This window comes from Adiantum capillus-veneris, chromosome 28 (genome assembly GCF_014529385.1).
Source record: "Adiantum capillus-veneris isolate H3 chromosome 28, ASM1452938v2, whole genome shotgun sequence".
Classification (NCBI taxonomy): domain Eukaryota; kingdom Viridiplantae; phylum Streptophyta; class Polypodiopsida; order Polypodiales; family Pteridaceae; genus Adiantum; species Adiantum capillus-veneris.
Genome location: NC_140958.1, coordinates 39,745,307 through 39,762,352, shown reverse-complemented (window position 1 = coordinate 39,762,352; position 17,046 = coordinate 39,745,307). Strand labels below are relative to the sequence as shown.

Genomic DNA, 17,046 nt, shown 5'->3' with positions numbered 1-17,046 from the left:
TAGTACACCGAGGAAGGGACGAATCAACTGCCGGCAGCCACAATTGAAAGTAAATTTGCAACCACAAATGAATAATGGCGAGATGATTTCATCTGAAGCCTTTTGCTCACTCACTGCATATGAATCAACTTTACCATAAAGTGTTTGATTTACATGAGAATCAAGTTAGCCATATTGACTTTGGATTAACACAATGATTACGTGCAGCATTTACAAAGGTTTAACGTTCTGCTTATTATTGCAATGGTGACTTTCTGCGCTTATTATTGCAAATGGTGACATTCTGCAGCGCGGAGAGAGAGAGAGAGAGAGAGAGAGAGAGAGAGAGAGAGAGACACGAGTCGGCGCAGTTGACGATATTTTGCAAAAAAAAAATTCCACCTGCTGCTCCTCAGCCACCGCGAGCCCATTTCCAAAATGACTGGTTCGGTGCTGCAACCAGTCCGGCGCGGACTGGTTGCAGCACCGAACCAGTCATTTTGGAAATGGGCTCGCGCTGGCTGAGGAGCAGCAGGTGGGCTTTGTGATAACCGGAAGCAATGACAACTGTAAGCAATCTTACCTGCATATCATGAGGCAGCCTGTGTCGTGTGCGGCGAGACTTGTGCTGAAGCAACCTGAGTCGGGAGCGCGAGGCCTGTGCAGATATTACTGCAGCGCGGCCGAGGCTATAGTCCAAGCAACAGTTTTTCACCAGGGATTTGGTTGATTAGGTATCATTGTTCGTTTCAAACACGGTCGGACGCCCAATTGGTGCAAGGTAAAAATAGCGGTTATTATTCCCTGTTTGAATTTAAAAAAAATCAAGTCCATTTAAAATCTCGGTCATTATTATCTATTTGTATAAGAACAAATCCGAGTCTATTAAATGTTTTTAAAAATATCAAAAATATTGACCGAGCTTGCATTTATTTTCACATGCTAGGGAAGCATTATTATTCGATACTTGATCTCAACACCCATTTTGTGGCAACCTGTAACAACTTCAAGACTCTGACAACTACTAGATTTCCAAGGATGATCTTCAAAAGAAATCATTGCAGAATATTTAATATTTTTTGTGCTCATGATAACAACAAATATCGCCTACAGTATTTATAACGTACAGTTTAAAATATAAGAAGAAATGCTTGATGAAATAATTAACACTTATTATTATTGCGAGTATCTCCCGTTATTTTTTCTCGATATATTGGTACATGTTTTTGGCTATTTCTTGTCTTTTCTGAAGCAATGAGCAATCACATTACTATCCACGGAACCCAGAGAGGTCAAAAAGTTGTTCTTTTATCTAGCAGTCGGTTTCAAAAGATCAAGGTTGACATGATCAAACAACATTATGATATTCAAAATGTTGATTTCTCTCTGTGTTCCCTTACATTGTCTACAAATAATGGTCATCTTGAGAGAACAATGATGGTGACCTAGTTTACACCCTCGACCACTAAGTTTCACAATTTTACAAGATACTTGTCGCCTCTTGTTTATTAGCTACTAATGTTGGTGGCTCAAAGATTTCAACGATAGTGATCACATAAAAATTAGACGACGTGTGGCTTCCATGTGCAAGTGTCATTGACTTCATTAGAACCCTGCCACTGCAAACTAACCTTGTTGTAGCTTTGAGTCAAGCTCAGAAAGTTGTGCAAGTGTCTGAGCTACCATGTCAATATGATGAGTATATTGCTTTTGAGTTGCCTCCATAAGGTGAAAACTCAAGTATGAATGGTATGGAGCAACATTTTGATGGCCATTCCAGGGTTGAATATGTGACTTGCAGCAGTGATTTGTTCAAAGGTGTGGTGGGATTTAGCAGATGTTATGGTCATTTTCGGTGTATTAATCTTGATTGTAGTTATCATTTGAGAACAAAGCTTCCAAACGGGAGTCAGTGGAAGGGACGATTATCGCAAGCACCACAAAGGGGATTTGTTCAATAAAAATTTGGCAAGCTTGTGTTCCTGGACACAGTGACTCCACTCTCTAATAAGTTTCATGTGTAACAGAGTTTGGAAATAGCCAAAAAAGCCAAAAATATAACTTCAATGGGATTTGAGTCCATATTGAAATTAAAGAGCAATAGCCGATACCCATACCTGCACAATGTTCTTTTTCCAAGCCTGATGGGGGCATAGAAACAACCTTATGTTTTCAAAATGTCTAGAATGGGTCCTGGTAGTGGGTGAATTGTATGTGTTGTGGAGGTAACTTGCAAGATATGTGGGTACACTTTGACCATGTGCATAGAGTTGATGGATAGCATACTATATCAGCACATGTATATGATCATTACGTTCAAGAACTTTTAACATACGGAGTTCTTTGAAAATTGAAAATGAGTTTTATCTTTATTTTACTACAATGAGTCTCCCAAGATTCACCAAGATCCCATTTGGTCTGGAAGCAATCCTCACCACCTCTTGCACCTCCATTTATGCACTTTAGAGTCATTGAGAAGTCACTAGTAAGAAGCTCCATAGTAGAGCCCTTTGGCTAAAATAAAAAAACCCAAAATACATACATATCTGGATCTACATCTTGTCTTTGACCTTATACCTACCTTGTCCTCCTTGCGTGAACCTGTAGATGCTCATCGCCTTCTTTTCTTCCTCTCCTAGCATCGATACTTTTTTGGTTGTGCCAATGCTGCCTCTGTGGGTGCATTGACTACAAGATACAAATGCCCAAAAGAGTCGTGGTATTTTTTTCAAAACTAAAGTGAGTGAGAAGCTTCATGTTGGGAATGTACTCTCTTTTTGTGCACTGATTGGAGGATATATTGCCCAACAAGGTTCAATTGGCATTGGGATTTTCTGAGGAATTGTTGAGTGGGGATTTCTCTTTAATTGCAATGACCTTCCATCCTGAAGGTATGCATCATTGTTGAACAAGTTTGGTGAACATCATAAAGTTAAATTTAGTTTTCCCATGGAAGACACATTAAAGGAAGAGTTTGAGTTAATGAAAATTGAAAATGAGTTTTATCTTTATTTTACTACAATGAGTCTCCCAAGATTCACCAAGATCCCATTTGGTCTGGAAGCAATCCTCACCACCTCTTGCACCTCCATTTATGCACTTTAGAGTCATTGAGAAGTCACTAGTAAGAAGCTCCATAGTAGAGCCCTTTGGCTAAAATAAAAAAACCCAAAATACATACATATCTGGATCTACATCTTGTCTTTGACCTTATACCTACCTTGTCCTCCTTGCGTGAACCTGTAGATGCTCATCGCCTTCTTTTCTTCCTCTCCTAGCATCGATACTTTTCTGGTTGTGCCAATGCTGCCTCTGTGGGTGCATTGACTACAAGATACAAATGCCCAAAAGATTCGTGGTATTTTTTGCAAAACTAAAGTGAGTGAGAAGCTTCATGTTGGGAATGTACTCTCTTTTTGTGCACTGATTGGAGGATATATTGCCCAACAAGGTTCAATTGGCATTGGGATTTTCTGAGGAATTGTTGAGTGGGGATTTCTCTTTAATTGCAATGACCTTCCATCCTGAAGGTATGCATCATTGTTGAACAAGTTTGGTGAACATCATAAAGTTAAATTTAGTTTTCCCATAGAAGACGCATTAAAGGAAGAGTTTGAGTTAATGAAAATTGAAAATGAGTTTTATCTTTATTTTACTACAATGAGTCTCCCAAGATTCACCAAGATCCCATTTGGTCTGGAAGCAATCCTCACCACCTCTTGCACCTCCATTTATGCACTTTAGAGTCATTGAGAAGTCACTAGTAAGAAGCTCCATAGTAGAGCCCTTTGGCTAAAATAAAAAAACCCAAAATACATACATATCTGGATCTACATCTTGTCTTTGACCTTATACCTACCTTGTCCTCCTTGCGTGAACCTGTAGATGCTCATCGCCTTCTTTTCTTCCTCTCCTAGCATCGATACTTTTTTGGTTGTGCCAATGCTGCCTCTGTGGGTGCATTGACTACAAGATACAAATGCCCAAAAGAGTCGTGGTATTTTTTGCAAAACTAAAGTGAGTGAGAAGCTTCATGTTGGGAATGTACTCTCTTTTTGTGCACTGATTGGAGGATATATTGCCCAACAAGGTTCAATTGGCATTGGGATTTTCTGAGGAATTGTTTAGTGGGGATTTCTCTTTAATTGCAATGACCTTCCATCCTGAAGGTATGCATCATTGTTGAACAAGTTTGGTGAACATCATAAAGTTAAATTTAGTTTTCCCATGGAAGACGCATTAAAGGAAGAGTTTGAGTTAATGAAAATTGAAAATGAGTTTTATCTTTATTTTACTACAATGAGTCTCCCAAGATTCACCAAGATCCCATTTGGTCTGGAAGCAATCCTCCGCAATTGCCACGACGTAAGCAACCAAGAACAAGGAAGAAGCTCATCATGGAACGCTCAAAAAGTGCCACATCAGCTACACCACATTGCCCCATGAGCTTGTGTAACCCACATTAGAGGCCTCAAATATAAAGGAAAGGAATGCGCCTAGCCTTTGGAGCCTACGGTCTAATCCCTCACTCTTCTCGACACATGGCTGCCTCCATCCTTCCACCTTATGCGCTTCCTCACCGTCATGCTCTTAGAGCTCAGTCGAACCAAGGTATAGTGAGTGGGTGGAGTGGGAATAGGACACACATGTTTTTGGGAAAAAGAGTAAAACAAGGCAAGAAAATAGAGTGAGAAATATAACCCCACTAGCACTTTGAAAAATGGGCGTGCTAAGCTAAAATTACGTTGAAGAGAAGCTCCTTGCTTGTAGGAAAAACAGACCAATGAGCACGGGGAATCAAACACCTATGTTCTCCCCAAGGTGCGACCCCCTGTATTAGAGTTGCCCTTACCCTAGAACTCTCTATGAAAGGTTCGCCTTCACACGATTTTATTTGAATCGTCGGCGAAATTGCGTCGGGAAGGAGCATATGAAAAGATAAAACCGGCCGTATTTGAGCATAGAAGTTGAGAACACCGAAAATGCGGAGAGAGCACGTGCGAGTACTGCGAATGCTACCACTCTTCTTCTTCTTGTACTCTTGTAGCTGCAGCGTTAATGTCTCTGCGGGCAGCCTGCATGAGCTCCACACTCTCAAGCGCCGTCACTTACGCAAATTGAGAGAGGCAACCGTGCACACCGTACATGTACTACTCTCTCTCTTCCTCTCTCTCTCTCTCTCTCTCTCTCTGTCCCCCACCCCCACCCTTTGCCGCTTTCTGGTGACTGCAAGGAATGGGTTGGTTTTTTTAATGTGTAGAGCCCTGATGGAGACGTCATTCACTGCGTGCGTCGTGAGAAGCAGCCAGCCCTTGAGCATCCCCTCCTCAAAGGCCACATTATCCAGGTACGCGCAATTCCAGAGAGAGAGAGAGAGAGAGAGAGAGAGAGAGAGAGGGAGAGAAAGAGAGAAGGAAGAAGAAGAGAAGAGATAATCTTACCATCATAATCCGACCAGTTTTGAACTCAAGACCTCTGATTCAAGACGATAACCAATCTATCACGCTTGGGAGAGAGAGAGAGAGAGTTGTTTCTATTTGTTGTGTGAAAGAAATACCTTATATGTGCCGTTGTAATCCGACCAGTTTTGAACTCAAGTCTTCTGGTTCAAGAGGACAACCAATCTATCAAACTTGAGAGAGAGAGGGAGAGTGTTGTTTCTATTTGATGAATGAAATAAGTTGTTTCTATTTGTTGTGTGAAAGAAATACCTTATATGTGCAGGAGTCTCCTAGTCATATCCCCAATGAGCTTGAAGAAGTACATGCCAAATCTCTAAAAGCATCAGTTTTGCCTGGTATTTTAGGTACTCAACTTTGGCATCGCAAAGGAGGATGCCCTCCACATAAGTACTATGCTTGCTAGTGACCCAAGATTTTCTCAGCACGAGGTAACCATCATGTACAATATTATTCGACTACTTCATAAAGTCTTGGATTTTGATATTCTTATCTCGAAATTATTATCCATCATCCTAATGCATTGAAAGTGTAGCACATGTGAACGACTATTCTAAGTAGAGCTTAACATATAATTGGACATTACTTGCTCTAAACATTAATTAGGTCAAAGCACATCATCTTGAAACTTCATAGTAATCGACATACTGCATAAACGTTTTGCAGGACTTGTACTGAGTAACTTACCCAACACAATTTGTTTTGTCCTCTTCTTTGAAAGCTTAAGATCATCAAAAGAAATGTTCAATGCAAACATTTACATGAATCAGAATCCCATTGAACTTTTTATTTCATCAAAGGATTAACTACTTCTATTTTTTGACATTAAGCATTGTTTATTTATACATTATGCAGTATGCCATTGGTCAACTTCGTAGGGACTCTATTTATGGAACTTATGCAATCTTCAGTGCTTGGAATCCCATAGTGGCAATCCCAAGAGAAATGAGCATTGCACAAATCTGGCTTGTAACAGGAAATAACTCAGGCACCTTTTTAGACTCTATAGAAGCAGGATGGACAGTAAGTTCCCAAAATTCCATCCAGTCTTCTACGCACCTACAATGGAAAAAAGGGTTTCTAGAGATTGTGCATGGTTGTATTTGTGAAATTTGTCATTTAAGTTGCTATCTTGTTAGTACTTTTAACTTTTCAGGTGCTTCCAAGTGTCTATGGAGATACCAATACACGCTTCTTTATTTTTTGGACGGTATGACAGTTTGTTTCATTTCACTCTCTACAGCACGTACTTAAGTGATTTTTACTTAAAAATATTCTTTTTTGAGCTTTAGAATGATTACTACCACACAATTGCATGTCGTGATCTAGAATGTCCCGGATTTATACAAGTCTCTAACGACATGGTTATGGGAGGAACCATAGCCCCAACCTCTGATTTTGAAAAGCAATACGAAATGCAATCACTCCTTGTGTGGAAGGTAAACATATCATTCAGATCTACTTTCATTAAGTTGTTCCTAGGAGTGAGGTACAAATACTGAATTGGCAATACATGTACACACACGTGAGTGCATGTATATCCTCCCATAATTAATTTATACGCAAACATGCACACACCTATCTGTATATGTATATCCTCACATATCACATGTACAAAGGCATGCATGTGCACATATTTTACATAATGAATCCCGCATACATGAATACATACCTAGATAGCACATGAAGACATAATTCACACACACATGAGTAGACACTTGTATTTAGGTACAAAACACACACATTTTGTGTGTGTCCGTATTATGTGTTGTTGTTGTTGTTGTTGGGGGGGGGGGGGGGGGGGAGTGCAGGGTGTGGGGGATTGCAAATGCATGTATCACATTCATAAGTCAAAAGTCCATGTTATTTGAAAAATATTTTTCATTGAATCTAAAACGAGTTTACAAGATATGCTCTTCTTCCTTGCTTCAAACCAAGACTAATCTTATCATTTTCACCAATATTAATCAACATTCCTCCTTTAAGAGAATTTTTCTTTTAAACAAAAAATAATGACTCTAATGTGTAATAATTTTGTCCCTTGCAGGACAAAAACACAGGGCATTGGTGGCTACGAATAGGCATGACCAACATAGGTTACTGGCCAACAAGATTGTTCAAGAATGGATCACAAGAGAAGGTAACAAGAGTCGAATGGGGAGGAGAGATTACCAATTATTCAAATGATGACCTGCACACAGCCACACAAATGGGTAGTTGCCATTTTGCAGATGAGGGATTTGGAAAGGCATGCTATGCACGTTCCCTTCATTTTATGGATTCTTCCTACACTCTCTACCCAGTTCCTACTTCTATTACATATTATGCTACACGTCCTACATGCTATAGTGTATCTCCTGCTTTTAATGATGCTTGGAGTAGTGCCTTCTTCTTTGGAGGACCTGGAATTAATGTTAATTGCCAATAAAATAAGATATTGACGAACAAACTTTTGGACAACTATTGGGGTGTTGTCCCTAGGTTTTCCATCTCTAGCTTTGTAATAGTATAATTCATCTCATTTTTTTGCAAACAATTGCTTGGTTTATTTGCAAAAAGATTTTATTTTTTTTGTTTAGCAAATGTAGCTACACAACATATGTACACCTTGAAACAAGTATTACACGAATTATTATACTGACCTCCATTATAGCAAGTGTATGCTTTGATCTCACATTGAAGAGATAGTATAGAAGTTTTGATGCATGCTTGTGCTCGTATCAAGGTCTCCATTCTTAATCCTAATTGTTTGTTCATTTTGTAGAATACAAACAATGATTTAGTTCATCACATGATCATATGATGAACTCGGCTAACGAACTTTTTGCCACATCAAACTAGTCATTTTGCAGTTTGACAAAGTTGAATATAGTAACTGATCGTAATGTACATCATTCTAGTTGAATTTTTTTATCACGTGTATATCATCTTCATGAATTTTTACTTATTATGTCTGCATCCTTTATTGTTTCTTTATTTGTCTATACTATTTTGTCTAGTGATTGAGGGTCCCTAGTACACGTTGCTCTTGGTAGTTTAGTATATCATGCTACATGTTACTTGAAAAAATCCAGTCTCTAAGAAAAACGATTTGAGCGATGAAAAGTCTGTGCAAGTAGAGCCAAAAAATATATGTTATTACAAAGATGTTAAGATCTATGGATGATATTCTTTGTCTCCCTCTCTCCCACATACACACACTAGAAACTAGAGAAATAATTGTGTAATATAAAGAGAAGTACCTCTCTCTCTCTCTCTCTCTCTCTCTCTCTCACACACACACACACACACACACACACACACACACACACACACACACACACACACACACGAGCAGACACACAACTTCACCCTTCACTTTCTCAAAGAAGAGCGTGCAAGAATTTCTACCTACTAGCTCTCACAAAACTTTGGTAGACACAAGAAAAGTAGAGGATAAGGTTTATAGTCTCCATTCTCAAAATACGAATGCGAAACATGCCAGTAGGAACAAAAGTTTCTGAGGAGCTTATTAATGGGTATCTAGCAATATGCTCCTATGTCTTTGATTGAGGGGAAGAGGATGGAGGATGACACGTGGAGGAAGGAAGAGGAGAGAGAGAGAGAGAGAGAGAGAGAGAGAGAGAGAGAGAGAGAGATGCCATGCGCTACACTGCTAGCATGAAGGTGAAGGGGATGAGAGTTTTTTGTTTTTCGTTGTTGGTAATTCTCCATCTCTTTGTCATTTTGTGGAGACAATGATGGGAATGAAGAGCAGAGTAGCAATGGTGTCGCATCCTATTCCTACACATAGAGCTCCTTACCTTCTTATTTGCAAGTTACAAGTAGGAAAAACGATGATGAACCCTGAAAAGATGCACAGAGAGTGCAAGGAGGGGTGGATGGAGTTGCAAGTGACTCTCTCTCTCTCTCTCTCTCTCTCTCTCTCTCTCTCTCTCTCTCTCTCTCTCTCTCTCTCTCGGGGGGTTCACCATTCAGTACCCCCTATACAATGTGCGTTCGCGAGGTATTAAAAATATCCCTCTCTTAACATGTTTGAATAAATAAAACGACCCCTTATTTTAGGACTTTTTTCTAAATTTGAATATAAAAACCCCATATTTTAATGTATCTTCTGTTAAATTGCCTAATTTTTTTGTATTATTAAACTCCTCCTTTCGAATTACTCACGCTATACATTAACATGATTACATAGTGCGCCCTGGAGCTCTCTCTCTCTCTCTCTCAAATACCAAAGGATATGACCAACAGGCCTTTGTCTCTCTATCATGGCTTTGAATCTGAGCTTGCAAATGGGGGGGGAGGGGGGGGTTTGTTAAGGGTAATCCTAGGATCTATGCAGATTATCAGGCCTTTCACTTTTCCTTTGGAATTAGAATCCTCCGATTTTTCAAAAATCAAAGAGAGAAATTAATGAGTAAATATATTATGCCATTCAAAATTTCACGTAAAAGCTCGTCTTTATATAAAGTAAAGTCGAAGGAAACAAATTTTAAGGTTTCAAAGAAAGAAAATAAGAGCTTATCACAAAGGGTATGCACCCACACAACCCGTTTATTACATGTTTCTTTCACTAAAAGGTTATAATTTATTATTTTTTTACCTTCACTCGTGTCTTGGCATTCAAATACAACGGAATCGTACAAAAGGTATTTTATTCCTTCGACAGTCAAAGTTTATTGCAGATACTATTCAAAAATTTGGTATGGAATCTGCACATTCAGCCAACACACCTTGTCTTGCGAGCTCTACGAAGAACACTTCTGACAATGGCGGTCAACTTGTCACAAATCAACCTTATGCTAACTTGATTGGATGTCTTCAGTTTGTTGGCATGGACACTCGTCCTGATATTCTTTTTTTCACTAATTATCTTGGACAACATCTTGCACGTCCTTCTCTTAAGCATTGGTCTGCAGCAAAGCGTGTATTGAAATACTTGAAAGGCACTACAAATTTTGGTTTGGTCTATCAACGACACTCACATCGGATTTTATGCAATCTCTTTCTCTTTTTGGTTACAAAATTGCAGACTTAGCAAGCTCACATTTGGCTATATGACCTACTAGTGGAAATTACTTCTTTATAAATGGTTGTCTTGTTTCTTGGACCAACAAGAAACAACGTTGTGTTGTAATTTCTATGACTGAGTTAGAATATGCTACGGCATCACTTGCAGCTTGTGAGTTGATATGGCTTCGACAAATGCTGGTTGATATTGGTCACTCTCCTCTTTCTAGCACACCCTTGCGGTGTGACAGCCAAAGTGCTATTAGTCTTGCAAAAGACTATGTTCAACATAATAAGTCAAAGCACATTGCTGTCCATTATCATTATGCCACGTATGAAGTAAGCAAAGGAACCATTATGGTTGAGCACTATCCAAGTGACCAGATGATTGCAAACATTCTGACCAAAGGCCTCAACGAGTCACGTTTCATCCTCTTGCGCTCCGAGCTTGGAGTTGCTTCGGCCTCACTCTTTCTAGATTAGCTTCTTTGCTATTGTAATAGCTTTGTACGTATGACATTGTAATCCTATAGGAACCATGCACTATGCACACTCCACATCTGCACATTGTGATCTTTGAGTCACTTGTATATTTGTACATAGATGCACAATTCACTTTCACATCATCATTGCTGGTTCATATTTTCACATTGTATAGGGGCTTGGGTTTTTCCCTTGAACTCCCCAAGGGTTTTTTCATCCAAAGCTAGAGTCCTTTGTTTAAGTGGGGGTGTTGGAGCTATATATGGCTCACTCTACTCAACTTGGTCTCACCTATATATTTGTATCTTTTCCTCAATATGAATCAGTCTTTGGGAGCGTACATGGTGTGTCTCTTTTCTCTTCTCTCTCTCTCTCTCTCTCTCTCTCTCTCTCTCTCTCTCTCTCTCTCTCTCTCTCTACATCTCAACAAGACCAATGATAGAAGGATTATTTAATTTATGTTTAAAATTTTTTGTGTAGTCCTACAATTGGGAGATGTTCGTCGAAAGGGGAAAGGGGCTATCCATCTTGATCCTATATGTAGTGATCAAGTGAGCTCTGTGGGGGCAGTCACAAAGGACTTCGATGACAACGATCAAATTGGCGATGAGAGAGAGTACGGACATTGGCTTAGGGTCAATGAATGAAGTTGATGCTCAAATAGCTAAACAAGAGGTAGCTTTATAACTGGTTCCATTTCATATTGCCCCTGAAGTTGGGCCGTCTGCTGATGATGTGGATGATAGTCATTTTCATATGGATAGAGTAGAGGGCATTCTCAAAACCACAAGGGTTTTTAGCTGTTTTGAGTGTCCTCTAGTTCCTTTGTGTAGACTCATTCCATGTGCTCGTGTATGTGGCCTTAGATTGGATGTTTCTGGCTTGAAGATTGTATTTGCTAGAGAAGGTTACATAAAAGAAAAAGATGCCTTTATAGTTTCGTTGCAAACATGTCACAAAGAACAGACATTGTTGACAGGTAATCATTGTTGTTTCAAAGCACTTTTTTGGATTGACATATTACTTTGCTTTAGAATGTTTAATGTTGTTTTGAAGTCTCATTTATTTTTAAAAATAGATGATGCTGTTAACACATGAGACCCACTTTGGAAAGACATAAATAAAGAGTATGAATAGGAGTTAGCATTGCAGCCAAAACTAGAGTCACTGCTTGGTAGAATGTTCTACACGTGTGGGAAGGCAATCACCACAGGAAAACATTATGGCAAGCAGCAATTAGATAAATGTTTTCCAATAGCAAGGAGAAGCATTGTAGGGTCTTGTGTGTGGGGGTAAAGCCCCATGTGGCCGATTAGGCCAAGGGACCGCCACTATACTTTTTCATTATGTACATAATAGAATAAGGAGGCTCACATGTAGAGAGTGAGTTTTAGCCTCTGCAAACACAAGGTCCTCTTCTCCTATCCTCTCCATTATTGCACATACTCACGCATGCTCTTGTTCGCGCACTTCAACTGATATCAGAGCTCAGGGATTGGGAGCACCATTGGAGCTCAGCGGAAAAGCAAGCAGAGAAATAACAAAAACTGTAGCACGTTTGTGCAGATCTGTTTTGGTCTACCAAAGTGTCTTCATTCAAGCCGACTCTTTCTGTTTTTTATAGGTTTTTCTTCCTCTTCAACTTGCAGAAGAAAGTTTTCTCAAAATCTTTACCAATTTTGAGATACATCACTCAAACTTCCTTCACGTCTAGGGTACACAGCTACAGATTTTTACAGATCTGTTTTGACCTATAAAAAAATCACATTTCAGGTCCATTCTCGTTATTGCCAACCATTTTTCCGTGGTCTACCACTTTGCAGAAGGAGGTTTTTGCAAATTCTGAATAGTTTGGAAGATATAGGCTGACAGACTGCTGGGTATTCAGAAAGTTGAAGATTATGTATGCATATTGTGGTGATTTGCTACATTTGGATAGCTCGGATTGAGCTTTGTCATTCTCTTGTTTTATGCATTGATATGTTGCTCTCAGTGAAGGGGGTGTAGGTTTAGATTTTCAACAAATTTATGCACATACGTTCAGAACGCTTTGTGGATGTATGCATTCTTGTGGACTCTCAAGTTCGAGAGTGGATTCATCACAGTTTGTGCGCATTGACTTATGCGACTGAGCATATTTCAAAAAGTGTGGTGCACAGATTTGCATAGAGTTTTGCAAACATTTTTGACATGATTGTGAGCTGATTTGGATGCTCATTTGCCACACAGTTGGTACATGCTTGATGCTCGTTTATACTGCCATGTGGATGCACATGATATGCGCTTTTCGGCGGATGATGTTCTTCGCTTTGCAATGGCATATGTGGGCTGATTTTCAGCTATTTTGAGCATCAATTTGTATCAAATTTTGGTTGGTTTGCATCCAAGTTTATGCTAGTATATACCTCGCTTGTAGAGTGCGGTCAATGCACTTTATGTTTCGGATTATAGGATTGTTTTCCAAGTTTAAGGAGTTGAGACTTTGGGGCAGCTCATGTATGCTTAAAGTGCAGATTTTGCGCATGATTTACTCATGATTTTGAGCATGTTCATGGAATGTATAATTATTATGATTAGATAGCCAAATATTGTCGAAACTCTGACGGGTTTTTCTTGCGAGTTTATTGGTTTATGTGCATGGTTTGCAATCATGTTTTGATTGCATTGGGCACTCAGTGGTTGCTTTGCCATAGTGTTTTGGCATCGCATTGTGAGAGTGTTTGCTCATCGGATTATGTCATTTGGCATACATGTGGTAATCTCTTCAAGAGGGAGATTTTTGATGATAGTTTCATCGATTACCACGTAGTGCTCTTGGATTAGAGTCGGTTTTTTGGCATCATTTGAGCCGTTTTTCTCACTTTGTTTTGTTACATTGATCACCATATTTGTTGACACTTCTCTTAGACATCTTATGCCAGCTTATGTTGTATTTTGACAGTACTTGGTGTATGAGTTAGCCAGGCTTTGGCTATTGTCAGTTGATCGATTTGTGCTTGGTCTTATCATAGGTTATCGCCATGGATTTGGCATGTACATCATTGTCAGGGTTTGTGCTTTTCCATACAAAGTTTGATGGTTTAAATATTGAGCATTGGAAATCAGGTATGCACGATGCATTGACTCAGTTGGGCCAAGTGTTACCACTACAGGGCATGTATGCTAGGCCAGAGTCTATGACTGACGATGAGTGGGAGGACTTGGATGAGTTTGCACATTCGACGATCAGGTTACACCTTGGTGAATCTATCTATTACATTGATTTAGATGTATGTACAACTAGATATTTATGGCAAATATTGTGTAATGCTTTTGGCATAAATGAGTCTAGAGAGATGCCTACAGTCAAAGGACGATCTTGCAGACATAGAGATGTTGTGTGTTGGCATTGTGGTCATACAGGGCATGTACGTAGGCATTGTTGACGGTGGATGAGACAGCAAGGGAGACAGCACAAGAGGGATGCTATCACTTTGGATGATGTGGGAGAAGATGTAGCGTATGTGGCGACGCATGAAGGAGATGTTGATTTTTCTTCCATGTTTACTCTTGACTTTCTTTTTCGGTTTTTGACGACACATTACCTTCGCATTGGATACTAGATGTGAATGCTAGATTTCATGTCACACTGAGTCATGAGTGGTTTAACACATATGCTAGTGGTTTAGCACATGTATGTCTAGCTCATGGTTCAGTGCATGACATAGTTGGTGCAGGAGATGTCAGACTATTGTTGCCAAGTGGTGCATTGTACATGTTGCGAGATGTACGCCATGTGCGATGTGGCGGATGACGGAGACTGACCCATGGCTGGAAATCCTTTTGATGACTTGTGAGATTACCATTCTCGACTTACCACAAGACATTCATAGTGTTTTTTTTTTGTTTGGGTTATGTTAGCGGACATTTATGGTTGATTATATATCTTTTTGTTTTCTTCCAAAACATTGTACCACTTGTAGGTTTTTTTGCATATAAATTTATGGGCCATGGTTGTTTTGTTGAATTAAAATTTTGTGTCTAATTTGTTTCGTTGAAGTGCATTACATGAATACGTCATCAAGGTGGAGGCAAGACGCATGACATTGGACCCACGTTACAATGGTCGTCCAAAAGATAGGCCTCGAAGACGGCATCTCTTCATAGTTGATAAGTGTGCTTCAAGTTAATAATTTGTATGTAACCAATGGTATAACATGGTTTACACTATTGATTCAGAGTGGAGTTTAGTGATCATCTCTTTCTCCCATTAAGTCCCACATATATTATTGGGTACCTACTCATGTCTATCTCTCATGTCTACTAGGATGTCTCTACAATAGAGTGACTTTGTTTTTTTTTTCTTTTGTGTATGTGTGTGTGTGTGTGTGTGTGTGTGTGTGTGTGTGTGTGTGAGAGAGAGAGAGAGAGAGAGAGAGAGAGAGATAAACCTCATTGGACTGGCACACAACCATCTAGTGCAACTCCTTTTCAGTTATCGAGAAAAAGAGTGTAAATTTTGAATTCATCCATTTCTAAAACCAGTTTCTTCTTGAAATCAAGTTTGACTTTTGACTTTTAGTCTAGTGATAATAAGAGTATTTTTTAAAAAAGCTCTAGTTATAGCAGTGGTCCAGTATTGGGACCCTAGAAGCCTTGGAGGAGGGTCATAGGGAATGTATGTGATGTTTGCTTGTCCCGCAACTCCATGAAAAATCAAGAAAAGGTAGTGGTAGTAAGTGGTGTGGCTACATTTGTGCTAGTAGCGTGACCTATTGTCAAATCATATGGTAGAGTTTGAACAAAAGTTACTTAATTGAATCAGGCACTCGATGTGTTGCAAACAATAGGTACCTCCCCTAAGCATGGACATAGGGTAGATGTTCAATTGCATTCTTTCTAGTGGGTCTTGCTCGGTTATACTATTTGCTTGATAAATTTTACTCAGTGTATTGTAAGACCCACCTCCAAAGGTTAATGTTAAAAGTCCTTTGACCATAGGTAAGCTAGGGATGAGCTTGAGGTGGGAACTTGGCCTAAGCTTGAGGTGCTTGTCGTGCTTGATGACTAAGATGCTTGAGGTGCTTGTCATGCTTGCTGACTAAGATGCTTGATGTGCTTGTGGGAACACTACCCAAGCTTGAGGTGCTTTGTCATGCTTACTGACTAAGATGCTTCAGGGTAAGCAAAAAGTCAAATCCCATCCCTACAAGAGAGGGGGAGCCCTAAATCTAGGGGGATGAGAGAGAACACATACACCCTCACACAAGACAATCTTGGTACAAAGAAAGCAAATAGGACACTTGTCCAACTCCTCCTCATGTTTCCCTCATGGTGTGCCTAATGCCTACTTATTGGCCTCCCAAGGGATCCATGATAAATTAGTTAATTAATTAATTATTTTTTCATTTATCAAGTTCTCTCTCTCAAAGGCTTTCCTGCCACTCATTCAAGGACGTGATTTGTGATTGGTAAGGGATAATTCGTGGCCGCATTAACTTTTTTGAGGTTGACACACACTCGGAGTTGACAATTATTTTTGGGTACAACAAAGATCAGAGATACCCAATTAGTGTGTTCTATAGCATAGATAAACTCTACTACCTTTAGCTTATCTATCTCTTCCTTGATACGCTTAGGAAAGGTGTCATTGTACGTGTATGGACTTTGTATGCTAGGCTTTGCATCAAGTTTTGAACGGATAGTATGCTGACATATTGTAGGATCCACTCCCTTTAAGTCCTTATAAGACCATGCAAACACATCCTTATATTCTTGAAGAAGTCTGACAAGCTTCATTTTGTCTTCTTGACTCAGGTCGATTGCTATATAGACACGTTGTGGTGCCTCCACAGGTCTTGATAGGTCTATCTACCTTGCAACCTCCGGTCGATCATATGACTCCTTCTACACTCATATGGTTGTCGCTCTTGTCTTTTTCATCCTCTCCATTTTTTGTTTCAGCTGTCCATACTTCCCTTAGAGTTTTCTTGAGCTCTTGGTACTTCTTTTTACGTTTAACTTTTGTCCATTTTGGTTCGGTCCTGTTTCCAATTTGTTTGATTTATTTTTTGAGTTCAACTTTTGAGTTTGTTTTTTCACATCCATAGGATGTGTTTTGTCCTAGAGTCTCGAT

General features: G+C 39.5%; 1 protein-coding gene across 1 annotated transcript; it reads left to right on the top strand.

Annotated features, from left to right (window-relative positions):
* The first annotated feature begins 4,961 nt into the window (after positions 1–4,961).
* On the top strand, positions 4,962–7,866 carry LOC147420319 (protein neprosin-like). The gene is made up of 6 exons (XM_086504508.1): positions 4,962–5,126; positions 5,240–5,326; positions 6,294–6,461; positions 6,595–6,648; positions 6,731–6,877; positions 7,486–7,866. Exons 1-6 carry the CDS (start codon positions 4,962–4,964, stop codon positions 7,864–7,866), a joined length of 1,002 nt encoding a protein of 333 aa, XP_086360634.1.
* The last annotated feature ends 9,180 nt before the right edge of the window (positions 7,867–17,046 follow it).

Coding starts and splice junctions, on each gene's coding strand:
- LOC147420319 (XM_086504508.1), top strand. CDS start 4,962: ATGCGGAGAGAGCACGTGCGAGTACTGCGAATGCTACCACTCTTCTTC. Junction 5,327..6,293: donor TCAAAGGCCACATTATCCAG/GTACGCGCAATT, acceptor TACATTATGCAG/TATGCCATTGGTCAACTTCG. Junction 6,649..6,730: donor GCTTCTTTATTTTTTGGACG/GTATGACAGTTT, acceptor TTTGAGCTTTAG/AATGATTACTACCACACAAT.